Source organism: Passer domesticus, chromosome 11, assembly GCF_036417665.1.
Source record: "Passer domesticus isolate bPasDom1 chromosome 11, bPasDom1.hap1, whole genome shotgun sequence".
NCBI lineage: Eukaryota > Metazoa > Chordata > Aves > Passeriformes > Passeridae > Passer > Passer domesticus.
This window is the reverse complement of record NC_087484.1, coordinates 1,702,154-1,729,601: the sequence shown is the minus strand read 5'-3', so window position 1 is coordinate 1,729,601 and position 27,448 is coordinate 1,702,154. Positions and strand designations below refer to the sequence as shown.

Sequence of the window (27,448 nt, the reverse complement as noted above, 5' to 3'; positions counted from 1 at the left end):
TCAAATTTTTACAACATTTATTTAGAATTTACAAAACAAAACAAAGTCTATGATACAAAATGAGATCAGATAGAAATAAACAGCAGCCATGGGGCTGGAAGTTGCTTCTTCCCTAACTCTGGGATACGCCGCATGCAGGGAGGCCAAGTTCCTCCAGTCCTTTCACAGACAGGATTTTGGGGCTGGTGGCCACACTTTTGGTGGTGTTCTGGGTTTTATAAATCCCAATTAATCTCTCTGCAATCTCAAACATGTTGTTCCTCAGGCTGATGATGATGAACTGGGCGTTTTTGGTTTGTTCCTGAAACAGAAGGGATTTCTGTTAGTGCCTAGCATTCCCAAAGCCCCCCTGTCCTGGTGTGGCACACAAAGCCAAGTTCCAAACTGCAGCTGGTCAGGGAACTTCTAAATGCTTCCCTAATCTGAAGTAGCTGCCCCTCATCTTTGTCAGTTAATAATAACTCTGACTACTCAATGTTTAATTAAGTGGAGCCATGTAAGGGGTTTGTTCTGATTAAGTATGCTGAGGACAGAAGTTTTAAAGGCATGAAAAAATTAATTACTGCTAATTAAGATATAGATCAAAGACACTGATGGGGATGACATGGAAGTGTAAATCCAAGGAACATTGGGAATTCACGAGCTTGGATCCATGGAGACATCAGTGACAGCTAAAGCTGTGTATTCTGCCAGTAGCTGATGCTTTTGGGGGAGTCTGTGTGTTCAGAGGGAGCAGTGTAACTGCAGCAGCCCCGACCTTAAACCTGCCTGCAGCTGTGGGGCCACTTTGTCCCTTCTGGAGGAGAAGGGCAGCCCTGAGGAGCTGAGGCACAAGAACTCACATAGATGTAAAACGCCACGATGGAGACGTTCTTGAAGTCGAGGGCGGCGTCGATCTCGTCCATGAAGTACAGAGGGGTGGGTTTGTAGTGGTGCAGGGCAAACACCAGTGCCAGGGAGCTCAGGGTCTTCTCTCCTCCTGACAGGTTGAAGATTTTCTTCCAGCTTTTCTTGGGAGGCCGGACACTGGAACAGAGCAAGAGTTGGGGCTGTCAGGAATTCTGATCTCTGCCTGGGTAGCACGGGGCTGTCCTCGCTGCCTTTCCCAGCTGAACTCCCAGCTCATGGATTTACCCTGGGAGCATTCCTGCCATCATTCCCTAGGCAGAATGAAGTGACCTGGGAATTAAAAAATGCTGAGAAATGAGTTCAAACCTTTCCAACAGCTTTTAGTGCCTGATTTCTCCAGGAGAAAGAAATGAATCCGAGAGCTAAACACTTGTGGTTTCTGCCACTATTTGCCCACATTGAGCCTGTCTTGGTTCACTGAAGATCAATGAGCATTTACTTTAAAAACAGGCTGAAAAAAGGACTATAATGATTAAAAATTAATAGAATATAAAGTATCTTGAAAACCTGAACATGATTCCCTCTGAGAAGGGATCCAGACTGTCCACAAGCTCCAGCTCAGCATCCCCTCCCAGCGTGAGCATCTGGTAGTTCTCCTTCAGCTTGTTGGTGATGACATTAAATCCTGCCATGAATTCATTCAGCCTCTGTTTCCTCAGCTCCTCAAAGGCCTCTCTGAATTTGTCCCTCTCGCTGGTGATGTTGTCCAGTTCTTCCACGTGCTTCAGGTACAGCTCCTCCTGCAGGGGAAAACAACCAAACCCAAGGGCACTTGGAGCAGCTGCCTCCTCAGCTTAGTGTTTACATCACTTTTCCTACCATGTGAACATTCCTTTTCCCCAGCTTGGCTAACATCCCTGAAACAAAACCCCCAAATTGTCTCTCTTTTCCCATCTCTGCTGCTGAGGGAAAACAAAAAGCCAAACCTGTGTCAAAATAAGAAATACTTCATCTGTTAAACGGTTCACTATCACTGATGTGAGGAGGGGAAAATCTGGGTATTGTGTGCCTGTCTTGGCTGTGAAGACTTGACTCAGTTAAATAAACATTCCCAGGAGAATCACAGAATTATTTAGGTTGGAAAAGACTTCGAGATCACCCAGAAAGTTGTCACCTGACACTGACGGTGTGGAAAACAAAAGGCAGACAAAGCTGCTAGAAACAACTTTCACCTTGGCTAAGGACCTGCTAACAAGAGGAAGAGGCAAATTCCAAAAGGCAGGAGGGGGATGAGGCCCGGAGGGCTGCCCGGGGCTGTACCTTGTTCCTGTACTCGGCGATGGCGCCCAGGTTGGGGCGGAGCTGGTGGCGCTGTGCCTCCAGCAGCGCGATTTTCTTGCTGAGCGCGTCGGGCTCCTGCAGCGCCTCCAGCTCCTCGTGGCTCAGCAGCCGCAGCTCCTCGGGGGCCTCGCCCTCGATGGCGTGCAGGGACAGCTTGGAGATCTGCAGTGCAAACGTGGCGTGGGGAGGTCAACACACACCTGCTGCTGCTTCTAAAAGGAGTTTTTTTCTGGGAAGTTTCTAATCTCCAAGATCCTTCCCACAGGTCTTTAAAATAGCAAGTGAAAAAGAGAATAAATTCCCTTTGTCCTATTATCCTGCTCCTGCATATACAGCAATAAGCTGGGATCTGAAGAGGAATTTTCTCCCAAGTCCTCAGTTTCCCAAGGGGATGTTGATGGTTCATCCTGTGAGATCCACAGAGCAGCTGGAAGTCCCCTGGAAGTCCCCAGGGCCAGGACAGGGCTTGGAGCAACCTGGGATGGTGGAAGGTGTCCCTGAGGGTGGATCTGCACAAGCTTTAAGGTCCCTCCCAACCCAAACCATTCCACAATTCCTGATTTAAGTTTTAGGAGCTAAACCATTTCCTACCTCTTTCTGCCAGTATTTAACCTTCCCCTGGTGGGTGGAAATGTGGTTGTCAATTTGTTCAATTTTCAGCTTGATGCTCAGAGCTTCATTTTGAAGGGCATGTTCAGCATCTCGAATAGTTTTCATCTCCTCGAGTAAATTCTTCTGCTCCTCCTGCACTGCTGGCAAAGCTTCCTGAGTAGAAAAATGGCAAACATCCCCAAAAAGAGCATTAATCAATCACCTACAAAAATGCCACCCCTTTTTTGGGTGAAAAGTCTGTTTTCCCTTAATTCACTCACAGCTATGGATGGAAGCAAATAAATATTCTTAGATTTATAACTGATCCTTGAATTCTGGAATGACTGAGAAAATGCTGCAGTTTGTATTTTCATTCCAGATCTGCATCAAACAGGTCCTACACTCATTTTTAGCTAATTAGAGAAAGACATCAAGTCTTAGATTTATTTGAAAGTATTTCAGTCATCCTGGTTTTTCCTCTCTCACAGAAATCTAGATGTGAAACTAAAATCCCACATAACTGGAAAAATTTTACATTTAAGAAAGCTTGTATGTGTAATAAAAATTTTATGCTTCAGAAACGCAGCAATTTGTTTGGGCAGACCTGGTGTAAGTTTTTTCCCTTAACTGAGTCAGGATAAATTTCCAGGTGAGTATAAAAAATGAAAATACACCACTGCCACGGCCTGGCTGCTCTGCAGAGAGAATGGGAAATCAGTGGGACACAGGGAGGGTCTAACTCCTCTCCTTGATTTCCCTGGAGCCCAGCGTGGTCCCAGGACTCACCTCAGCCTGCCTGCACTCATTCATCACCTCGGTGGCTTTCTCCTCCAGCGTTGTCAGCTCTTCTGTCAGTTTCTTCATTTCCTTCTCGTTCTCTTCCATCTCCTTCTCCGTGCGCTGCAGAGCCTCCTCGGATTTCTTCAGGTTCCTGCCCAGGGACAGGGAGCTTTGTGCACCTCACAGAAATAATCCAGGAGCACAATCTCACTGGCAACAAGGAGGAAGTGCTGGTTTAGGCACCAACTCCCACACTCCAGAGGGATCCAAGGAAAATAAAGTTGTCTTCCTCAGCAGCCAGACCTCACTAAATGACTTTATTTCTTCTTTCAGAGTTTGGAATCTCTATGGAGTGGTAAGCTCCCATAAAAAATAGATCCCATTTTATTTCCTGACAGAGCTCCTAATAAAATCAGCCCCTTCAGATTTGAACTGCTCCAGCACATCCAATCAAGTGCTATTTTGGACTTTCTCCTGAATATTGCAGTTTAGGCAATATTAAAGAAATAATCCAGGCAAATTAGAGAAATGCTGATTAAATGTGACTTTTAAACTATTAGAAACTGCAAGATTTGACTTCCCTTTGCCTCGCTGAGCCCCACGTGGCACAGACACTGAGTGAGTGCAGCTCCAGCCCGAGGCTCCCCGTGCTGTACCTGTCTGCAGTCTTGGCTGCCACCTGGGCCTTGGTGATGGCAGAGGAACATTCATCCATCTCCTTGTCAATCTTATCAATCTTGTCCTGCTGAGCCCTCAGTTTCTGGTTGTTGGTGTCCATGATGAGCTGGTGCAGCCGTTTCACCTCCTGCTCCATCCTGCCGGCCCGCTCAGCCACGCGCTCGTACTCTGTGTGTGCAAAGGGGGCTCAGGGCCCTGAGCCAGCCTGGCCCTGCTCCTGCCCACACTCACGGGGTAAAGCCATGGAAGGGATCCCATGGGAGCTCTGCTCTGCCCCTCGACTGAGAAGTGCACATATTCTCTATGCTGGGATAAATGAGCACTTTAACAAACTTCAAAACCCACTCACTTCTTTCTGCCACTGCTCTAGCAAAGCTCTCCTGCCACAAAGCCCACTCAGCATGGATTACTTATGTACACAGAGTACTGAAATACAGGAGGTGCTGCATTAGAAGTTACTCCAAACTCATTCTTTGCATTTAATTAATGGGAAGATGCTCAAAAGGTAAACTTTTAAGAACTGGCCACCAGCATTTCCCAGGAGCTGGTGTCAATGTGTAGTTCCTGCCCCTGCTGGACAGCATCACAGCACAAAAGGGATGTGTTCCCACAAACAATACAGGGATTTATTTTATAGACTCATTTGTAACCCTGGTTAGAGCCTGGAAAAAACCTTCACTTGACTTTTATATCATTACCTCTCATTAACAATTCTTAGCCCTAATCAAACTAAGTTTCCCTATGAATGTGTGATATAGCCACAAAAATCTAAGCAAAGAAACAAAATAGTGAAATCTGTGTTTACTTTAGCTTGACTAAAACATGAACTTGAGCAATTACAAAGAAAAGGGGTTTTACTTTCTGATCTCTAGAAATACCTTAGAAAAATGAGGTCCCAAACCAAGACAGGGAACTGAAGCACAAACCCAAACCCACTCCTTCCTCTATTGCTAAAAGAGATTACTACAACTTTTATCTCAGATCCCCTCTCCAAAAAATGTACCTTTTTTATAACCATCAAGGACTTTTTCCAGCTCCTTCTGTTTGGTTTTGTCTGGAGCAGCAGCAGCGACATTGGCTTCAAGTTCCTTGATTTGATTTTTGAGAGCAATTTCTTGCTCAGAAAATCCCTGCAAAGAACACAAAACTGGACTGGAATCTTGTCCCTGAAAACTCCTTGAGAGCAGCCAGGCCTGTGTGGGGCTGGGAAGTGCTCAGGGGTTCTCACCTGGATACTGGCTGTGTATTTCTGCGAGGTGTTCCTCATCTCCTGGATCTCCTGCTGCAGTTTCTTTATGGCTTCCTCAAGCTGGGATTTCTCCTCCTCACACTGCACGGCTCTTTTGGAATCCCTCTGCAGCTGGGATTCCATTTTGCTGATCTACACAGAATGAGAGGATTATTTACTGATGTCACCATGACAAAACCAAGCCAGGGCTCATCCCTGTGCTCTTAAAACACAGGAGAAAGTGGAGTAAAAACTTTAGCTTGGGGAGTCTGAGTGCTGGGAACACCAGCTGTGCCAGTGAGAAACAAGAGGAGCAGCTCCAGATTAAAACCTAAATGGAGTTCAGAAGGAAAAGCAAACTGTATCCTGCTCTGCCAAAATGGTGTTCAAGCAGTCAAAGGAAGCACTGAGAGACTGAATTCAATAATGGGCTGGGCTGTGAACAAACACAGAATCCCTGAGGCCGGAAAAGCCCTCCAGGACCACTGAGTCCAGCCTGTGCCTGGTCACCACCTTGTCCCCAGCCCAGAGCACTGAGTGCCACCTCCAGGGATGGGGACTCCAAACCTCCCTGGGCAGCCCCTGCCAGTGACAACCCTTTTATCCCTGATGCACTTCAAAGTATTCTAACCTCTGCTAACATTGGGAGTTTTGGCTTTGTAACCCTTTCTAATTATCCTTCATCCCAGACTGCTCCTGCTCATGGTGCTTTGAAAGGCACATGTGTGTCAGAACTGCCCAAACAAAGGAATTCTGCTGGAATTGCATTTCCATGAGGTACTCACCTCTTCTTCTGAGATATCCATCACGACTGAGGAGCCCATTCTGCCCTTCATGACTTTTCCTCCCCCACCAGTCATGGTTCCTACAGAAAAAGGGATGAAAAGAGCTCAGAGAACTCCTTGGGCTGCAATACCACCCCCGAAGTGCTTCCAGTGGAGCTCCAGCTGGGCCTGCAGTACCTGACACCTCGATGATTTCTCCTTGCAGGGTTACCACCCTCCACCTTTTCTGCTTTTGGAATGCTATTCTGGTGGCTTCTTCCAGGTTTTTGGCCACCAGAGTGTCCTTGAGAGCGAAGTAGAAGGCCAGGCGAACCTTCGGGTCCTCCACCTTCACCAGGTCAAAGAGCCGCGGCACGTTCTCAGGAGTTGGGATTTTCTGCATTTTCTTTTCCCACACAGCCATCTACATCCACAGAGGAAATCAAGGAATCAGTCTTTGGGATAAATGTTGGGTCATCTTGTTATTCTATGGGATGTTAAGGCTTTAAAATAAATGTAATTAGACTGCAATTAACAGCAAAATGATTTGTTTTCCCCAGGGTGGGACTCACCTTGTCCAGGGCTATGAAGGTGGCAACTCCAATCCCTCCAGCCTTCAGGAAGTTCACACAGGCCTGGGCAGTGTCAATGGTGTCCACAACAATGTGATCCAAGGCTCCACACGAGGAGGAAATGGCCACGTCGTACTTGTCATCGATGGCCCCCAGGTCTCCCTGATGAGGGACAAACACTCATTAGTTGGCACCTGAGCTGCTCTTTCAGTTGTGTCCCAGTAAATCCATTCAAAATCTGAATAAACTGATTTTTCTGAAGCAGAGATAATTCTCCTTGGACAAAAAACTGCAGAATACAAACCCAGCACTTTTACAATTACATGCAACAGGAATCAAAAACTCAGCTTTGAATTTTCAGAACTTTAAACCAACATTGCTTGGAAAGAACTGAAAAATGTTTGATTTTACAGCAAGTCCACGGGATTTACAGCTCTGCTCTCCAAATTCCTAATGCCAGGGTAGTAAGGCATCCCTCTCCAAACTCCTAATGCCAGGGTAGTAAGGCATCCCTCTCCAAACTCCTAATGCCAGGGAAGTGAGGCATCCCTCTCCAAACTCCTAATGCCAGGGAAGTGAGGCATCCCACACTTCATCACAGGAACACCACTCATCTCCTCAGAAGTTCAACACTAGAATTGTAACAGCCTTCTAACACTTACCAGCCTTCCATAGAGGCCAGGAATATTCCCACATCTCTTCTGCTGGAGCAGAGCCTCGAGCACTTTTCCTCGGCTGCGACTCTGTGCTAAAGAACTTTTGGCTTCCTCTACTTTTCGGCGCAGGTTTCGCACGAGATCCTTGGTCCCGGATTCTTCCCTTCCCAGCTTCTCCAGAGTATTCTCTTTCTGGGGGTTCAAAGACATTGGCTCAGCCTCCCAAAATCTACTGGATTCAGGGAGCCTTCAATGCATGCCTTTGTTCTTTGGGGAATGATTGAGGAGCAGGAAATGAAATTCAAAGAATGGTTTGGGAGGGACATTAAAGCTCACCCAGTGCCACCCCTGCCATGGCAGGGACACCTCCCACTGTCCCAGGCTGCTCCAAGCCCTGTCCAGCCTGGCCTTGGGCACTGCCAGGGGTCCAGGGGCAGCCACAGCTGCTCTGGGCACCTGTGCCAGGGCTTTAGCACCCTGAAGAAGGCTCAGGAATGCAGCCACAGCTCAGTGTCAAATCTGTTCCCTTGCAGGGATATGTGGGATTTAAGTCAATACTGGCTTAACTGAGTAAGTCTGAAATCCAGTATTTGCTCCACCAGCAAAGTATTAGAAAACAGCTTTTCAGTGATGTTTTAGAGGAGATGGGTCATGGTTTATGTCACCACAATTATTGCCAAAGACAAGAGTGGGTCTTTGGTTTGTGTGTGACTCAAAATGAAATGGGGAAGCCGAGTCTCACCTCCCTGAGCTGCTGCTCAGCCTGGGGTAGTTTCCCAGCGATGTCTTTGATGGCAGCCTTCCTCTCCTTCAGGGTGTTGGAGGTGCTGCCCAGGGCCTCCTGGGCCTGGCTGAGCTGGGCCAGGGCAGAGTTGTACTTGCTCAGGTAGAGCTCCAGCTCTGACTGCGCTATCTCCATGTTGGAGCGCGTCTCGGTCACCTCCTTGCTGAACTCCATCAGCTCCTGCTCCTTGCCCTGCAGGAACACCAGGGACACTCAGCTGGGCACAGGGAACAGCACATGGGAGCTGCTTTCCCAGCCCTGGCAGCAGGAAACACTTCTGCTCTCTGGGAGAAGCAGCCTTGCTTCGTTAATCAACATGAACGGCTGGGAATGTAACCAGGCTTTTCCTAATTACAGAGAATGCCAGGGAGTTATCACAGAGCATTTCCATACAAGCTTGGATGGTTTTCTCAAAGGTGGGAGGAGCCCTACACAGTGAGCTAAATTACAGCTCAAATCCATGGAGAATCCATGTTTTCAAGGACAGAAAATAGTCCTGCAAATTTACAGGATCAATTTCCAGCCTCCAGGTACTGAACACCACCACCAACAACCAAATGTTAAAGTAGTTGTTCATTAATTCACAGACAGTGTGGGAAAGGCTGGGAACAGATCATTCCAGAGTATCTTTATTTATTTAAGCAACACCATTGGCTTAAATGTTTTGATGGCAGGAAATCAGAGTGTATTATTTATATTGTATATATGAATGAGACACTTGATGATGTTTGAGCACTCAAAAAGCAGCCAAGGGTTTAGCTGTGATTATTAATTTAAGATTAATTTCCCACAGAAGCTCCTCTGAACTACCACGAGGAGCAGTGGAATTGTCAATAAATGGCATTTTACAAGTGCCTGGTGCTGGATTCCTACAGAAGAGGGAAGTTACAGCAGGTGGGTAATTCCTGCCTGTCCAAACCTCTTTTTCCTTCTGGATTCCCTTGGTCTCCTCCTGCAGGCTGGCCAGGACCTGCCTGAGCTTGGCCTCCTCCTTGTCCTTGGCCTTGGCCAGCAGCTCCTTCTTGGCCGTGGCGTCCTCGATGGCCTTGGAGCTCGTGGAGGGGACGTTCTTCAGCTCCTCCACCTGCACAGGGAAGGACTTTGAGCCTCCTCAGGAATTCCTGAATCCCTCCTGCACCCAAAGGCAGCCCAGGAGCTCCCAGTGACCAAGTGGATGACACAGCTCCATTAATTAACGCCACTCATGGAGTGATCACTGCAGTGAGTGATTAGCAAACAAAACCTTGGGCTGATTTAATGCCTTCAAAATCTAATTGAAACAATTCCAACCCGATTTCCCACCTTTGTGCCCTTCCCATTTTCTCCACAATTTACTGCACTTTTCCAAGCCAATCCAGCTGCTCCAAGCCCCTACCTTTTCCTTGTCCTTTTGAAGCTGCTTCTCCAGTTTTTTAGCCTTGCTCTTGGCATGTTTGAGTTTCTCCCTCACTTTCACATCCTGCAAATCCAACTGACTGAATTTTTCTTTATTTTCCTCTATTATCTTTGTAATTTTATTGGATTTCCTGGAGGAAAAAAAAAAGAAAAAAGAATGATTTCATATAGTATAAAACTAAGGCTTATTAAGGCTGCTTTAATAAGTAAACATGGAGAATTTAAGCTAATATTACCCAGGGTTTGTGATTAACAACATCCAATATCCACTATATTCCCAGTATTTTCCCAGGGAAAATGATGTTCCATCAGATAAAGATCAACTACCCAAGCAATATTAAACATCTTTTCAGAAAATTTCTTTTTTTTCTTGACAGAATGAATAATTGCCATCTCTCCCCAGTATTCCCTGAGGATGAGCAGGTCAATATTGCAGCTGGATGGGGGATCAGCACCCAGCCAAAGCAATTTTAAGAAACACAATTTATGCATAAATGACTCATGAGGAAACCAGGGAAAAATTCCCAAATCCATGTCCCTAAGCATTAAGGTTGTAAATCTAAAAAGCATTTACTAATTCTTTTTTTGTTCAGTCAATATAAAGAAATACTTTAAATCTATTAAAAAGATCAGATATTTCCTTATTGTAATTCTGAATTTTACCCAGAACTAAATCAAACCTGTGTGAATTTGCTTTATTTCTGTGCATTTAATTTATTTTATGCATTAATTTAAATGCTTCTTTGTGTATTTAGATGTACCAGAAGTGTCTCTGGTCATCAGATAATTTAATTTCTTGGTGGGAAACATGTAAAACACAGTACTACACATCCCTGAAGTACTCACTTTTCAAGTTCTTTCAAAGTTTTATTCTTGGTTTTTGTTTCCTCTGCAAGTTTACTGCTTTTCTCATTAATACCTTTAGTTTCTTCATTAATTTTCTCCTTCTGCATTTCCAGGTCATTTATACGTTTCTTTAGGTCGTGGCTAGGAAAATAAAACAATACATCCTCATTTTTCTCCATCTTCACAATGAAACTCTATTTCCAATTCCCAGTGTAAAAAGAGAGTTATGTAAAATATCAAAAAACAACAATCATTCGGAGTTAGAAATGGAAAATATTTCTAACTAGAGATACTGAACAAAGTTTAACAGCAGCCCCACCACATTAAAGCCAACCCAAACCCTGAGAATTACTTACATGTAATATTGACACATCTTATTCTTTTCCTTAAATATTTGATTTTCCAAGCAAAGGAACTCAATGGCTTTATTCTTGTCCTCTTCCAAGGCATCTTTTTCTTTTTCCACTAGTTTAACTCGATTTAACTGGAGAAAACAGAGGGACAGAGCTGAGGCAGGGCCAGCACTACAGGAGGAAACCATGAGGAGAAAATTTCAAGCCCTTTGAAGGACATGAATCCTCTGGAAAAATGGTATCAGGAATTACCTCTGCAAGGCAATTTTATGGTGATTTGCTTTACCTCAGCCTTCTGACTGGCTATTTTCAATTTAATTCCTGCAACTACAGGTGATGCTTATTTTTAAAACAAGTCTGCCTCGGGATTTATCACAGATACATCAAGGAAAACAAACTGATTTTATTTAGAGCTTAGTCCTTTTAGCACTCAATACACCAATAAAATGCTACAAAAGCAGGACTTTTAGGGGCAGCAGTGATGCCTTGTGCAGGCTGCCCTGGAGCAGAGGCTGGCCAGAGTTCCAGAATAAAGCAGGGATGGATTCAAAGGATCTCCTCCATGGATCCCCCTTGGGCAGCACCAGAGCCCAGCCAGGGCTGCCCCCAGGATGAACCCAAATGTCCCAAAATGCACGAGCGCTGCCGGGGTCTCTCCCTGGGCTCAGCTCTGCTCCATGTGCACATTGCAGTTCAGTGTCCAACCCCACTGCAGCCCCTGCAGTCCCACCCTGCTTGTTTTTCTCTCTGCAGCCCACGGGGTTTGTGCTCCTGGGCTGGGATTGGGATCATTTGTCCTTGGTGCCCAGCTGGAGCAGGAATTGTTTTGTCTCCCTGCTCTGTGCAGAGCTCACCATGCCCTGATGTGAAGCTCAGAACTGCACACTAAAGCAGCAGAGAATCTGAAAAACCTAAAATCTAAACCTGAGGCATCAGCATAAATTTTGTGTATTTTGAACTCTACACAGCACTGTGTGTAGAAATGCTGGGATTTGTTTGGGATGCCCCAGGAGTTCACGGAATTCCCAGAATCACTGGGTTGGAAGAGACCTTCAAGATCTTCAGTCCAACCCACCCTAACACCTCAACTAAACCAGTGCCACATGCAGGCTTTGTTAAACACACCCAGGGATGGTGTCCCCACCACCTCCCTGGGCAGCCATTCCAGAACTTCATCACTCTTTCTGTACAAACCTTTTCCTAATATCCAACCTGTATTTCCCTTGGTGCAGCTGCAGGCTGTGTGCTCTGGGTGTGTCAGTGCTGCCTGGAGACAGAGCCCAGCCCCAGCTGAGCACAGGCACCTTTCAGGAGCTGTGCAGAGCGATGAGGGCAGCCCTGAGCCTCCTCTCCTGCAGGCTGTCACTGCTTGTCCCCAGGCTGTGTGCTGCAGCCCCGGCAGCCCTGAGCCTCCTCTCCTGCAGGCTGTCACTGCTGGTCCCCGGGCTGTGCTGCAGCCCCAGCAGCCCCCTCACCTTCTCCCCGCGGCGCTCGTTGAGCAGCTCCACCCGGCGGCACAGGGTGTGGATGGGCTCCTTGAGCCGTGCCGAGCCGATCAGATCCTCCAGGTACTCCAGCATCCCCTCGTCGTGCTCCGTCTGTCCCTTGGGCTTCATCATGGCAATCTGCTCCACCTCCCCCTTGGGAAACAAAAGTTGGGTGCGTCTTTTCTTAGGGTTTTTTTTTTTTCTGGGCTAGAGAAAGTATTCTGAAAAAAAATCTATGGAATGAAACGTATATGGATGGAAAAAAAAAATCATGGAATGAGAGTATCCTGAAAAAAAACTATGGAATTAGTATGATATGTTATAAATAAGGCAGCAATTAAAATAATTCCAACTGGAATATCACAGAATCATTAAGGTTGGAAAAGATCTCCAAGCAAGTCCAATCTTCACATTTATTTGGGAAAATGAAGATCAGAATGAAGAGAAATTTCCTCTCCAAGGTGAAGTGGAGCCACCCTTCAGGTCTGACTGTTCCTTCATTCTCTAAAGATTCTAAATGTGTTTCCCCAACCTGAAAAAAGAAGAAGAGAATAAAGCAGGCCCGTGGCAAGAGAGTTTAATCAGGACTGAAGTCCCTGAAGGGTCTCTTTACAAACAGAAGATCCACAAATTCCTGGCTGCTGGATGAACTGCAATTGGAGTTAATTTAATTGAGGCTTCCTTGGTGGAGAAAGAAAAGGATTCTTTAGGTGTGAGGGTTCCTTTGTGAAATTTCCCTTTATGTACTGCATTAATTTTAAGTGATTTAGGTGGCATTAAAAATAATTTCAATTTTCAGAAATAAGATTTAGAAAGGATTAAACAGAGCCAGGGAAAAGGGCAGTTTGTGTTAGTGACAAGACAAAAAACCCCAGCCCAACTCTTATTTTTATTTCTCGCACATCTCAAAAAGCAAAACAATCAATTTGTGAATAACTGTTGTTGGATGGTATAAAACTCCAATTCCCCATTTGCTGCCTTGCCACAGAAGCGTGGGTTCTCACCCCAAAACTGCCTGTCAGCTCTTGGGGAGGAAACTGTGCAACCTCCCAGTGATTCTGGGACTGTCAGAAGAATTTCTCCTTCTTGCACTGAAGCATTTCCTCTGTTTACATCCACGAGGAAACAATCAGAGCACAGACTGAACTCAGTGCTGAGCAGGACTGGGGGGTTCTACACTGCCTGCACAGCCCTCGTGTTCAGTGTTGGAAATCACAAACCCACCTTGCATTTAACGGGGAAAAATGGCAATTAGGGAAAAGAAAGGAGTGAATAAAATTGTTATTATTTGGCTAAATAGAATTAACCACCTCTAAGAAAGACGATGGTGCAGTTGTGGGGTTTCTCTGTAGCTCACTAATGTGAATTCTTAAATTATTGTCTTAAATATAAGTAGATTTATAAATTATTAATTAAATAATAAGAATATTAAGTATTATTTAATATTTATACTATTATGTTAACATATAAAGAAATATAAAGTTCAACCCAGATTTAAGAAACAAAAAAAGGTTTCCAGAAAAAAATTAAAATCTATTTTTCCAGAAAAGAAATTAAAGGTTCCCTTTCATTGACAAAGGAGAGTGAAAAGGTTGTACCTGCTCTTCTTGACAATGATTACCAGAGCAAACAGATTTTACAACTGCTAAAACGCCATTGCAGTGTTTCCTAATTAATCAGCAGTGCTCATTACTTGATGCCTCATTTGAGTAGTGAATTTAAAAGGCCCAACCCTCCTTGCTCTCTGGCCGAGGCTGTGAAAGTGAAAGCAAGGCGGGGCAGGCAGACATTTGTGGAGCAGAGGGAAGGAGCTCGGAGTCCTCAGAGCTGGCACCCCAGCTTTGCCACGCTCCAGCAGAACCCCTGGAATTGTGCAATTCCTCCCCTCAGCTGTCCTCCCGAGGCTCAGGGATTCAGGACAGGGAGCAGTGTGGAAAACAGAAAGGAAAAGCAGGCACTGCTCAGACAGTCAAAATGGATGTCAACAGGCAGCCATGGGCAATGCCAACAGGGAACCGAAGGTGCACACGAGGGAAGGAGCTCCTGGGAAGAGAAGCAGCCTTGGATCTGTGCTGGAGAACTCCAGGGGCCTGAACTGAGACCTTCCAGGGCCTGAAGGAGCTGCAGGGAAGAGGGAGAGACTGTTTACAGGGGCTGGAGGGACACAGGGAGTGGCTTCCCACTGCCAGAGGGCAGGGATGGATGGGATATTGGGAATTGTTCCTGGCAGAGGGTGGAATTGCCAGAGCAGCTGGGGCTGCCCCTGGATCCCTGGCAGTGCCCAAGGCCAGGCTGGACACTGGGGCTGGAGCACCTGGGACAGTGGGAGGTGTCCCTGCCATGGCAGGGTGGCACTGGGTGGGATTTCAGGTCCCTTCCCACCCAAACCATGCCAGGATTCCACACTTCCATACCCACCAAGCCCTTTGGGAAGGGAATTACGAACCCAATTCCAGCTTCTGCAGTGTTTGGAGCCTTGGACAACTCCAGGGATGCAGGGACAGCCCCAGCTGCTCTGGGAATCCCATCCCAGCTCCTCCCCACCCTCCCAGGCAGGAATTCCATCCCCGGGGCAGGATGAGCTGGTTCTGGAGAACCTAGGAAGATGTTTGTTTTTCTTGATTCTTGCCTCCTCTTTTCATCCCTGAGTATTTGGGATAAAGCTTTGGGCAGGCAGCACCTTGAACAGCCTCAGTTGTGTCTAAATGTCACTGCAGCACTCCCAGAGCTCTCTGCCAATGTCCCACAGAATAATTATGGCACCAAGGAGTCAAAAACAGCTTTCCAGGGTTTTGGATTCTCAATTTCTGCTGTCTTCAGCTCAGCTTTCAAAAGCTGAGATCCTTGGGATAGCTTGGAATTCAGTAGCTGGGAATGCACCGTGCCCTGGGCAGTTTGGGTGGTTTCTGAGGGGAATTTTGTGGTGCACTTGTGCTGGTTTAGGTTTGGTTTTTTTGGGTTTTTTTTTTTTTTTTTTTTTTTTAGGGGACCTCTCTACCACTACCAGAGGTGGAGAAATGTGACATCTGACTGAGAATCACAGTTGTGCTCAGAAAAAACAGCTTTAGAGAAAATATTTCCTGGAAAATGCAACACTATGGATCAGGAAAACCTTCTCTGGTTGGGGACATATCAAAATACATAAATTTGTTTCAAAATGCCATTAAACCACCAGAAAATTTCATGTGTGTACCTTGTGACTATGATACTTGGTATTTTTTAGGAATATTTAGTAATTTTAAGACAATTTTTCCAAATTCAGAACAATATTTTAGTAGTTTCACTGTAGCAGCAGCATATTTTTATAATAGCAAAGCTTTTAAGGCTTTTTTAATGCCCATAAAAGGAAGTTTTCTTATTGAGACCAAAATCTTTGAGTCTCAGCAAACTTTACTGGAATCCAACCATAACACCTGTTCCAGCAGAATTCCCATTGTCCTGTAAATTAAATTTAACAATACCTTAGTATTGTAATTCCTCAATATGTACAATTTGCTTTCTAAATCAAGTATTAAATATTTTGCAATTTGATGGTATGATATAAATGAAGTGGAATTGTATCTGAATGCAGTGTTTTGGACATAACTGAATTTATCAAGCACCCCAAGATTAAGGGATATTTGGGATGAAATAGTACAATAATGCACGGGTAATTAAAATTTAATGTAAGCAGGGTAAAAACCACCTTGACTTGCACTTCTGTGGAGGATTAGAGCAGCCAGAGCTAAAATCTGCTGTTTGTTTGTCTAAATGTAAAAACTCATCTTAATTCACATGACACCCCAATTTCAATCATTTTCTGAACTTCTTACCATGGAATTGGAGACAAAAGTGACCCAGCACAGGGCAAGCCTCTCTTAATAAAAGTCAAGTTCTGTTTGACTCTGTTTTCCAGAGCACAGCAATGCTTCACTTCTCTCAAACACTGAAGCAAGAGGAGATGAAGAGATTTTACAGGAACTTCTCCAGGAGCTGAAAACTCCTCAGCATGACAAGGAGCAAAGCCAGAGTGACACTGGATTTGCTCCAAGGAAAAAAATCCCATTAAAACATCTGCAATGTTTGTTAGAAAGCTGTTTTTCTGGAGATGTAAAAGAGAAAATCCAAGCTGAATTCCTGCTTTTCCTTTAGCTCTTTACCCCAGTGTTCCTGCTCCTGAGTTCAGCTTTTGGCTCTTTCAGCTCCAGTTCCACCTGTCTGACACAACCTGGAACTGCAGCAAAAGCCAAGTGAGGAACATTTATTTCGAGGAAAAGAAGCCTGGAATTTTGTTTTCTCACTACATTTTTATTTCCTGCCTGTTTTGTGCCATCAATTTCTTGATAACAAGGCACCAAAGTGCATTTTTCTTTTCAAAAAGCCTTTAGGCAGCAAAATGAGATGTCTCCCTTTCTCTGTCTGCAGCTTCCACTGATTTCACCCTCTCTCCCAAATTTCAATTTTTAATTTCTCTTTTATGTGCTCACACTCGGCTTTGGGTTTTTTCCCCCATTTTACCACAGTGGCACCTCTCATTTTTAAGCAGGAGTACAATAAAAAATGGCAAAAATCTGTCCTAAATTTGTCTTTATTTATTTATTCTATCTCCTCTCACAAAGCTTTGCCCATGAATTGCAATTCTGCATCCATGGATTTTGGAATATGTATGGACAGCAAATATTCCCATAACCTCATTATTCTCCTGCTCTAACAGAGCTCTGGGAAGTTACAGCAGATTGTTTGGAGATTTTTTTCCTGTGATTCCATGTTATTGTTGCTATTATTTAATGCTTGCAGTCCTATCTCATTTTTACACTTCCATTTTATCACATGGTGAATATACAGGAGGGGAAAAAAGAACCAAAACCTTTTCCTTTCCAGGAAAACTCAGTGGGAAATAAAGTCAAATACAAAATAAAAATCTGCAATGTCACCACTGGCCAGAGACAAAGAAAATCTCAGATTTATACAACATTCAGTTGTGTGCACAAAACTTCAATTCTGCATTCTGGAAATAAGTTTCCAGGTTTTAAGGACATTGCTGTGTTTAGTATCAGAGCACAAAGTGAGTGCAAATCCAGAGTCACTCTGGAATTTAAATCAGGAATTGGCAAACCCAGCCTGCAGTGTTTGATTTGCTATTGGGGTGTTCTAAGGAAAATATTCAATTATCACTTCTTTTCTCCTCCCATTTTTCCATGTTTTTCTGCAGAATTTCCTACAGGAACAACCCTCTCTTCACCCCCCATGCTGGCAGCACAGATTTTTTATAATCCCATTTATAACCCCATTTATAGCCTCAGCTCCAGTGTCCCATCAGGAATTTCTGGTTTGTCTCAAAGGAGAAGAAAATCTCTCCCTCATTTCCTCCCCAGTCCCCTGGAAGTGACTCCCACATTGTTTCCACACAGGAGCAGGTGAAAAACCTGACAGAATTTCCTTCCTGGCCACCTCATCTTGCCACAAGATAAAACTGAGCTCCAAAATATAAAATACACCAAATAAAACCAGTTACTAAATACACCAAATACAACCCCTGCAGTTGTTTAGACATAAGACAACAGGAGAATATTTTAATTAAGTCTATCAAATATATTCAAGTGAAAATCACTGTAATTAGGCCAAAATTGACTTGAAACAGTTCTAATTTGTTTGTAAGATTCTGAAATAAATTAAAATTAATTTAGAAGTTTGTTGCCACCAATGCAGAATGAATTCTGCAATACTGAAGTGCAGAGGGGTGCTGGGGTTACTGGGCAGCTCCACTTGGCTTTTCCACCCTTTTTGGTGAGCCTGCTTGTCCCCTCACCCATCAGAGCAGGCACAGATCCCAAATATCCCCCAGGGCTCCCATTTCTCTCATCATTCCTTAGAGAAAAGCACTAAAGGCTGAAACCTCGGAATCTTCCAGAGGAGTCACTGCAGAGAGCAGCACAACCACTCTGGCTTTCTCAGCCTGGCCAGAGCAGGCTTCCAGGGCTCTCAGTCAAAGCTAAATTATTTTATTTGTTGTTCTTTACACCTCTCCAAGCTCCTGCAAGGTGTGCAAGACAGAAAAGCAGCAGCAAGGTGCCAGATTTCCCCCCAAACTCTTTTTTTCTAAGTGACAAGATGCACTTTTTCCTGCTGCAGTTTCAGGCTGTGGCAAGCTCATTAAAAATGCAACATATTTGTGATGATTTTAAATAATAATTGTTAGAATAATGTAAAATAGTTGTCTATTCCTGAAGTACTAAAAGCTCAGGGAAATTTATTAAAAGCATGCACTATGGAGTGTTGGAGTTCAGGATCCCAGAAGTGACAAACTCCTCCTGTTCTGTGCTGGCAACATCCCATTGGAACCAGAAGAATTCTGAAACCAGATTTATTTCAATTTGCAAGTTCAGGCACAGAATTTGTAATTTTTCTACAACTACTCAATTACTCTCACATTTTCTGTTTTCCCACAGGTGGGTTTTTTTTTTTTGGTGATGTTATTCACACAATTCAGCAGCAGTTTGATTTGAATATTTTCAGTCTGGCATCAGCAGAAACATCTCTATCAAAACTCAGCTTTCAAATTTTACCCTAAAAAGCACCAAAATCAGCAGAAAAACACTGCAAAATAGGGGGGGAACGGGGGAAAAGGAAGCAAAAAAAACCTGAAGCAGTCTTCTAAAAAGCAAATATTTTCCATTGAGTAATGGCAATTATGTGAGCAAGATAAAAATCAAAGCTCTGAAGGTGTTGGTACTGCATGTAGGACAAGTTCTCCTACAAGATTTGCTGTAGTCCTGACAGCAGATGTTCTGTCACACCCCCAGAACAGCATTTGATAATCCTTCATTAATATTTTTCCCCAAAACCCAGAGTACAAATGAAATATTTTAATTACACCCTATTGATATAGTCAAAAATCAGAGATTTATAACTTATTTTAAATGAGAAATACTTGGTTCAACTTAGTTTAATTAAACTCTTAGTTTTGCTGCTTAAAAATAAAAAAAGAGTAAAAGCCAAATAAACCTGTTACTTATCCCTTCAATTTTAAACAATTTGCAAAACATTAGGGGGGAAATGCAATCCTTGTGATAGCAATCCACAGCCTCAGATGGTTTTAGTTCCTTCTAACCATAAATTTTAGGATTTGGGGGTTGAAGTTCTGCTGTCATTCTGTGGAAAATATTGCTACATTTCTCAAGTGGAAATACTGAATTTTGGAGAGTCAGATCAGTGGATTTCACTTTAAAAAGGCAAAGAGAAAGGCCCTGCCCTGTCAGAAAAGCTAAAAAAGGCAGAAAATCTCAGAGCAGTTTCTGAGACAAAGCCTGGTGTGATGAAATATGAAAATTATGGTGGGAAAGCTCTGGTTTATGCTTAATATTTGCTCTACTTCCCCTGATTTCCCTTTGTAGGGTGGAAAGCCTGAAATTCCAGCTTTTAGGAAAAAAAAGGGATGCTGCCCTCATTAAAACAATTTGTGGGAGAAGAAAACAAATCCCATTTGGGGGGAAAAATAGAAAATAAATTAATTTATCAATATTCCCTTCCAAATGTTTCCCTCCCCTGCTCCCAGTGTTCTCTGAGCTTTGGGATCTCTGGCCCAGCATTCCCACCCTGCTTCATCTTTCACTTTACATTTCTCCCTTCTGGACATTTTGGCAAAATGAGATTGCAGAACAACTGTATTTAAAAAAAAAAAGATGTATTTACTCCAAGTTGTTTTCTTGGAGGTGCTTCTTGCTCCATCCTGAGGCAGAAAATACAGGAATAAAGTGTTGGAGGAAATAATTAATTGGCATGGAGACTTGCAAACAGAGATATCCTCTTTTTGTGGGTGTAGCTGTAAAAAAGGACTGCACAGAAAGCCTGGAGGAAGTGAAGCAAGCACAGCCACCCAGCTACAAGTTCTTTAAATATTTTGGTTTTTAGAGGGGAACTGGAAGGTCCTTTGACAGAACCAGGCCTAAAATAAACTCTATTAAACATTTCAGACCTTGGGAAGCTCCCACTGATCACTGATTTCTAGGCCAGAGTAGATTTGGGACTTATTAGTAATTACAGGTAATGGCAGAAATAGTTATTTAATGGAATTAATATTTAAATACTTGTAGCTTAATTTACATTTTAATTGGCTGGCATATAGCAAAATTCTCATTATTTAAAAACTAGGGGAAAAAAAATTAATGTTGTTCCTTTCAGCCTGACTCTAAAACAGCAAACAGATGCAAGCAAGCCTCAGAACCTGAAGGTCAAACATGAATATAAATGTTATTATATTGAAAAATTGTGATTAATTTTACAGTATGAGCTGTGTAATTGGTTATAAATTTGGTTAAAACTCTTTTTGCAGCTGGTAAACAACCAACACAATTCAGGGATTTTTCTTGCACTTATTTTATGCACAATTCCTTTTCCCACTCATTTCCCAGTAAAACCATATCTCTGTGAGAGCAGCAGACAACAGCAATGAAACAATTAAACAATTCAGATTTCAATTAACACTGATGGAGTTCAGAGATAAAAGCACCCCCAGCTGCTGAGTCTCTGCCACGCTGAAGCAGCACAATAATATTGGGGTTGAAGGTTTCTTTGACACTCCAATATTTACGTGCTGCTAGGGCGGAACGAGCACGAGTCCTGCAGGCAGGAACACCGAATTCCCTCCTGGAAAAAGGGACAGAGCATCCCCCAGGGCTGCTGAGCCTTCAATTCCTCCAGCAGCAAACAATGATTTGCACCCTGAGCAGAGCATGCAAACCATGATGTGCTGCTACAGCACTTCAAGGCCTCCAAGGAAACTTTTCAAACCTGCATTTTTTAGAGTTTTAACTGGAAACAAAACTTTCAAATGGGTGTTATTCACACACCAACCTGTAAAATTAAGAACCTGTTATGATCCAGGTCAATCCCATGGCTTCGGAGAAGCAGCCCAACATCTTTGAATGTCTTTTTCTTGCCATTGATGTAGTAGGTGGAAGAATTGTCTCTAAAGGCAGTTCTAGAGACACAGAATTTGCTGTCAGGAATGACTTCGTAATCATCTCCTTCCTGCTTTGGGGAAACACAAAGCCAGAGAAACAATTACTGTAGATGGGAATTTACCTCCTATTTCACAATTAACCAGATAAGTTTCATCATGAGATGTTTTTATCATGGGCTCTGAGTTGTAGAAGTGGGAGCTGTCTTAAAATTGCATCTCTCAAAAAAAAAAGAGAGAAAAACAACAAACAAAAAATAATCCTTTGAGAAGTGGACAAAAACATTCCCCTGCATGGTGTTGCTGTGGTGCCTTTCCCCTGTGAGGACAGAATTCCCTGCGTGGCCCGGGCTGCAGAGGCTGTGCTGGCCCAGCCCTGGGGACTGCAGAGCTCCTGCACTCCCAGCTCCACACAAACTGCACAAGATAAAAAAGCCAAACGTTAAAGAAGTGACAAATGTGACATCAGCAGCTTCAAAAGAGCTCCCATTTACCTCCAGAGCAGCAGCCCAAATAAAGCTGGTGCCAGGCTTCAAGAAGTTAAAACTCACCCACATTAACCCCCAAGAGCTCTCAAATTGCTCTCTGGTTTTAAATCAAACTCAGCTTCTGGACGTTCACACAAAGTCAAAAAAAAATTTTTAAAAATTCATCTATTTAAATTTTTAATCTGGTTATTCTAAACACAAAAAGAAAAAAAGTAAGTGTCTTTTCAGACAGTTCCTAAAAAAGGCTGTAAATGCTGCTACTTTATTAACACCATTTTTGGAATTTCAATGTACACTTCCCACTTTTTTGGTTGACCCTAAATTTAAAAGTTTGGATGTGTGCACAAAAAAGAAATTTAAATTAGGAGAAATAAATTCTTTGTACCACAATTGCAATAAATCAACAAAAAAGTGCTAAAGTTTTTATCAATACACAAAGCAGCAAGCAAAATAAATATTTTTTAAATTTGCCAACACTTTCTATTTCATTCAAACAAAATATCAGCTTCAAAAAATTTCAGTGGTAAAATGTGGGGTCCAGAATTTTTGCTGAAAAATCTGTTATAAAATTACAGGCATGTTCACAGTACATAAGGTGTAAATAAGTTTCAGATTCATTATGCATTTTTCTAAATTTAGATAACCTAAAATAATTTCTAATTGGTTTCAAAAGTTTTTCTTAAATAGGTTTTATTTCTTAATACATATATTTGTGTTACACATTTAAGAATATCTAATATGTCCAAATATAGACTTGTACATTTCCATTAATTCTTTTAATTGCAGAAATAAATTTATTTACTTGAGGTAAACAAGATTACAAATTAAAACGAGTTCTTCTTAAAACGATGATTAAAAATTTCTAAATTGTTTTCAAAAAGAAATCTACCACATATTAGTCCTGCAGCAAATTCAAGAATCCTTACTGAGATTTTAAGAGCTGCACTACTCAACAGAGGATTTTTAAAGTTAATTAACACTGATGGTTTATATCCCAAAGGTAAACTAATCATGCTATGAAGTTTCCCCCAGCTCCAACGAAAATAAGCAAATATTAAAAGTTTTTCAGCTCCTTAAGGGAAAAAAACCTGGGATCACACATACCTTGTCAATGATCTTTTGGAAGTGAACTTCCACAGAGCAGCTCGGGATGTCCTTGTGCTCATCAGAGTTATGGATCAGCACCGAGAGCTTTTTGGATCGGATTTTTTGGGCTCGATAGCCAAACACAAAAAGCAGGGAGTCAATGATATTGGATTTGCCACTGCCATTTGGCCCGATAATACACGAGAAACGCTGCAGGGAGAAGGGAAAAAGTGATCTTCAAAGGGAAAGAAACCCTGCCCAGCGTCCATCACCCATTTCAAGCACAATTATTCCTCGTGCGTGCAAGTGGCTGAGAGCTGAGCTTTGCTGCCAAGGTAGAAGTGAATAAAAGCCCCACAGCTCAGCTCAGCTTTCCCAGCTGCACTGCCTAACCCAAGCCCTGCACTTCGCAGGCTGCACAAGCAAAGCTTCATGCTCAGCCACGTAAGTCTCTTGTGGGCACAAAAAAATATTCTCTTGCTTCAAACACGGCCCTTAAAGTTCTCCAGCAAACGAAATCAAGAGAAAAGAGAGTTTTTCTAAGCTGTGCTGACAAATTAAAATTGCACAGCATTGGAAAGTTGCACTTAACTGTTTTCTCTACTTAATTTAGAATATTACTATCAAAATATTTCTAAACCTGAAATATTTTTGCAGTTATTTTGAGGTCAGCTCAGATGAAGAAAATGCAGGAAGGAATAATACCACCCAGTGAAGTCTTACCTTCAGTTCAAATCTACTTGAAGGAAAAAGAAAGATACCTTGTGAAAAGGTCCCAGAGTTTTCTCCCCCGCATAGGATTTGAAGTTCTGGTTTACAATGTGAGAGATCATGAGGCGAGGAGCACCAGGTTCACTGGTCATTGCTGGAGGCGGGGGAGGAGGGATGCTACCCAAAATCTCTTCTAAACTTCGATTATCCACCACCTCATCTGAGGCTGCTAAAACCCATCCAAACAAAGAGAAAAAAAAAAAACAAAACAACAAAAAAAAGCCAATTGTAAGCTCTCAGTGATTGAACACCTTTTAAAATGTTGAACCGAAAAAGCAAACAACATTTCTGTCTGAACCAAACTATATTTTGGCCTGCAGTTATTAATATGAGCTGAGTGGAATTAAAATTCTTCTTTCCACAAAAAAAAATGTTTTTTAAGAGCTACTTAAGATGTCCCATCGCTGGGTTTGTTCTTTCATTATGTAATTCTTATTCCAACACACTTTAACAGGCCCCCTGCAATTCCAACAGCTCCAACCATCACAATAAATCTGCAAATCTGAAGCAGGCAAAGCCTTTCTAATGAATAAGTGCAAAGCCACATTTCAGAGTCACTGTGCAAGATTTGGGGATCTCTCATGAGGCTCTGAAAGCTGCAATGACAGCACGGCTGCTCTGCAAAGACAGGAAGTTTGTTACAAAAACAAACTGGCCCCCTGGATATCAGCAGAGCAGCTTTTCCCCAGGCACAGCAACTCCTCCTTCCAACAAGCAGCAGTTTTTGCCACCAATTTCAGTGTATTTGTCAAATACCTGCCTTCAACAACTGCACATCTGGCTCCCTAAAAAGTTACACAGCTGCTGGTTTTGCAGATTTTTTCTGAGAAAGTTCAGCTCAAGGAACTCAAGAAAATACACTGCTTCATGAAAAAGAAAGTCAAATCATTTTAAGAGTTAAGTAAATAAACTTGACATTTATTCCATTCCAAGAAATCCCATACCATTGGCTGCCTATAAATTTGAAAAATCCTGCTGTTGTACCACAATCTTAAGTACAATGTTCCAGATCAGAGCTCCGAAATGGGGTTTATTAGGAGAGAGTCTACAAATTGCTTTTGCACTTGTACTGGGCCAAACCCTTTAACTCTTTGCAAGCTCTTTTGACCACTTTAAAAACAGCTTTAAATTGCCAGGGGTTTCAGCGTTGCTTTGTAGAAGGGAAAAGAGCAAATCCCATCGTGAAATTCAAGATGCTGCTGAGGAGGCTCAAGGAGCACCACGACAGGCAGCCCAGACCTACCTTGGGGAGGTTCTTTGTCAGGCTCCCTGGTGCCTTCGTTTTCCACTTCCATGTCCATGGAGGACTCCTCCAAGGGCTCCCTGCCCTTCCCACGGGCTGCATTGGAGGTTTTGGTGCTCTTGCCTGGCACGGTCCCTGTTGGCTGCTCCCCTTCCATTCCAAACAACTGAAGGGCTCTATCTCCTTTGCTAACACAAACAAGAGAACCCCGTGATCTCAGCACCGAGCTACAGCCCGAAGGAATTCACCTACACCTCTGCCCAGATGCTCGACTCATTTAGAAACTTATGACTGGAGGCATTTAGAAGACAAAAATCCAAATTTGAAACAAAATATCGAGGTTAGCTTCACGATGATATATTTTAAGATACATCACCCCCAAAACGAGGGGCTGAGCCTAATCTGTTTTAACAGCATGGATGTACCTGCTGCCAGCCCGTGGGGACATGTTAGGGCAGTGACTTTGCTCCCTGAAAGCCACCCTGGTGCTGGGGGCAAAAGAGTTAAAGACAAATTGAATAACAAGCCCAGGAGCCACATGTCTATACTCTCCTGGAAGAGCTCGTTATATTTCAGACCTGACACTCGTTTTACTTTCAATAACCCGTGCTAAATATTCGCATGGATACAGAGAGATCGATAAACAGACAGAAACAAAAGCCCTGTATGATTATAGCAAAGATTTGACTCTTAAATCATTTAAATCGACACACGCTGCTCACAAAATACAACGCAACCCCTCCTGCCAGCTTTCAGCATTTCAGAGAGAAAGCAAACGCGAAATACCTTCATCTAGCCGGGATGTTAAAGTGATCTGAGCAAGGACGAGCATTACAAAAGCCATCAGCTGGCACTCGAGCACAGCTCCCCAAACGGGTGACGAGAAAGCACCCCATGAGAAGAAAAGGAGCAAAACTCTCCCCAAAGAGTTGAAATCGCAGCAAGTGGCGAAGTGAGCTCGCAGAAAAACAGACATGAGAAAGTTTACTTCTCACAAGATAAAAAACTGACGTGGTTAGAAAGTCATCTTACAATTGGTGCCAATCATTTGACGTTTTCAGACCTACCCCCAACCCACACTCTCATGAGAGTCCTTCATTTGGGACAATGGGGGAGGGGGGAAATCAGAGACAGAACTCATTTTTCGGCAATTTCAGTCTGTGCCCCCGTTCACAACTGTTCCGCAATGGCTGTCGCAGACAATTACAGCCTCTCAGAGCACATTTATTTATTTTTTTTTTCCCCGAACTGCTCCACTCCAGCAGAATTGTGCAATATAGACCTATTTACCTTCCCAACCCTTCCCCCCCCTCGGACACTTCACCAGAATGAACAAGCCGAACTACTTGACCTCAGCTTTTAAATCGCGATAAATCAGCTGCCACATAGTCTCTAACAAATTTAACAAATTCGTGCCCAGCCCCTCCCCCGAGCCAGCCCGAAGGTGTTCGGCGAAAGCATCTCTCCTGCCAAGCGCCGCTTTCCTCACGGGGATGGCGAAAAAAAAGAGCCGGAGACGGACAGAAAAGCTTCCTTATTAACAGCCGATTAAATGTGATCGAGACAAGCCCTGTCAGTGACAAATCTGGCGCTTTTTTAAAGCCTAAGGAGCCAGACTGCACCCTTGTCACGCTCTTTCCAAGTCACAGACTCCCAGAATATTCCGAGTTGGAAAGGATCATCGAGTCCAGCTCTTTTAAGCGAATGGCCAATCATTAAGAGCTTTCTTGGGGTTTTTCTCTCACCCTTCAAGCGTCAAAGCAGCAGGCAGAGCCGGGGCTAGAAGGGTCCCTGCTCTAAGCAGACTAAAATCGGATCTCTCCGCTCCCCAAACGCGTCCCTGAAGTTCCCCGTGCTCCGAGCCGCGGGGGTCCCTCAGGGCACGGCGGGAGCCCTTGGGCTGCACAGCCCCACGGGGACCCGCTCCTCAAACCCCGGGCCGACAGCAGCCGGGACGGACCCGCGGGGCCGGAGCCCTCACGGGGACCCTCAGCGGGGCAGCCCGGCCCGGGGAGAGGCGCAGCCGCCGCTTCTGCTCCCTCCGGGCCACGGGGGAAATGGGGAAATGAGGCGCGGGGCAGAACCCGCCGACCCCCCAGCACCTCCTGCCAATCCCCTCAGCACCCCCGGCCTTTCCCCTCGGCACCTTCCCTTCAACATCACTCGTCTCCGCATTAGCGCCTTCCCCTCAAAACTCCTAATCTCCACCTCAGCATCCCTTGTCTCCCCTCAACTCTCCCAGCATCTCTTCTTTCGCCGTCAGCACCGTCCCCTCAGCACCCCCTGCCCCCTGAGGGCACCTCCTCCGCCGCGAAGCCCCCCCACCCCAGCGCCCTGAGGCGAGCCGCCATCGCTTCCTCCCGCCGAGCTCGTACCTGCTCGTCCCGGCGGCTCCGTGCCCCGGCGAGGCGGCGGCAGCGCGGGCGGCTCCGGCTGACTGTAGAAGCTCGGCCGCTTCCACACTCGAAAATGGCGCCGAAACGGCGAACTCGAACCGAAATTCGTTAGAAAAGCGCGGGGCAGGCTGGGACGGGAGGGGCCGGGCCCGCGGGTTTGAACGGCACCGCCGCCCCCGCCCGCCATCTTGTGTTCGTTACA

At 44.2% G+C, this 27,448-nt stretch overlaps 1 protein-coding gene across 5 annotated transcripts; it reads right to left on the bottom strand.

The window, feature by feature from the left end:
* Window positions 1-27,448, bottom strand: SMC4 (structural maintenance of chromosomes 4). 5 transcript variants are annotated; one of them, XM_064385106.1, is made up of 24 exons: window positions 27,226-27,448; window positions 24,851-25,033; window positions 23,598-23,776; window positions 22,855-23,046; window positions 21,157-21,333; window positions 12,313-12,477; window positions 10,841-10,968; window positions 10,485-10,625; window positions 9,619-9,769; window positions 9,163-9,327; window positions 8,202-8,435; window positions 7,466-7,651; window positions 6,804-6,965; window positions 6,430-6,655; window positions 6,253-6,332; window positions 5,468-5,620; window positions 5,243-5,369; window positions 4,218-4,407; window positions 3,568-3,712; window positions 2,782-2,955; window positions 2,170-2,352; window positions 1,417-1,649; window positions 843-1,026; window positions 1-301 (listed from the first exon to the last, which is right to left on the bottom strand). In XM_064385106.1, exons 1-24 carry the CDS (start codon window positions 27,431-27,433, stop codon window positions 113-115), a joined length of 4,155 nt encoding a protein of 1,384 aa, XP_064241176.1. In that variant the 5' UTR covers window positions 27,434-27,448; the 3' UTR covers window positions 1-112. The 5 variants fall into 5 exon arrangements, with proteins under 5 accessions (XP_064241176.1, XP_064241177.1, XP_064241181.1 ...); XM_064385107.1 differs by having other exon boundaries at window positions 23,598-23,773; XM_064385111.1 differs by having other exon boundaries at window positions 24,851-25,038; window positions 27,226-27,348.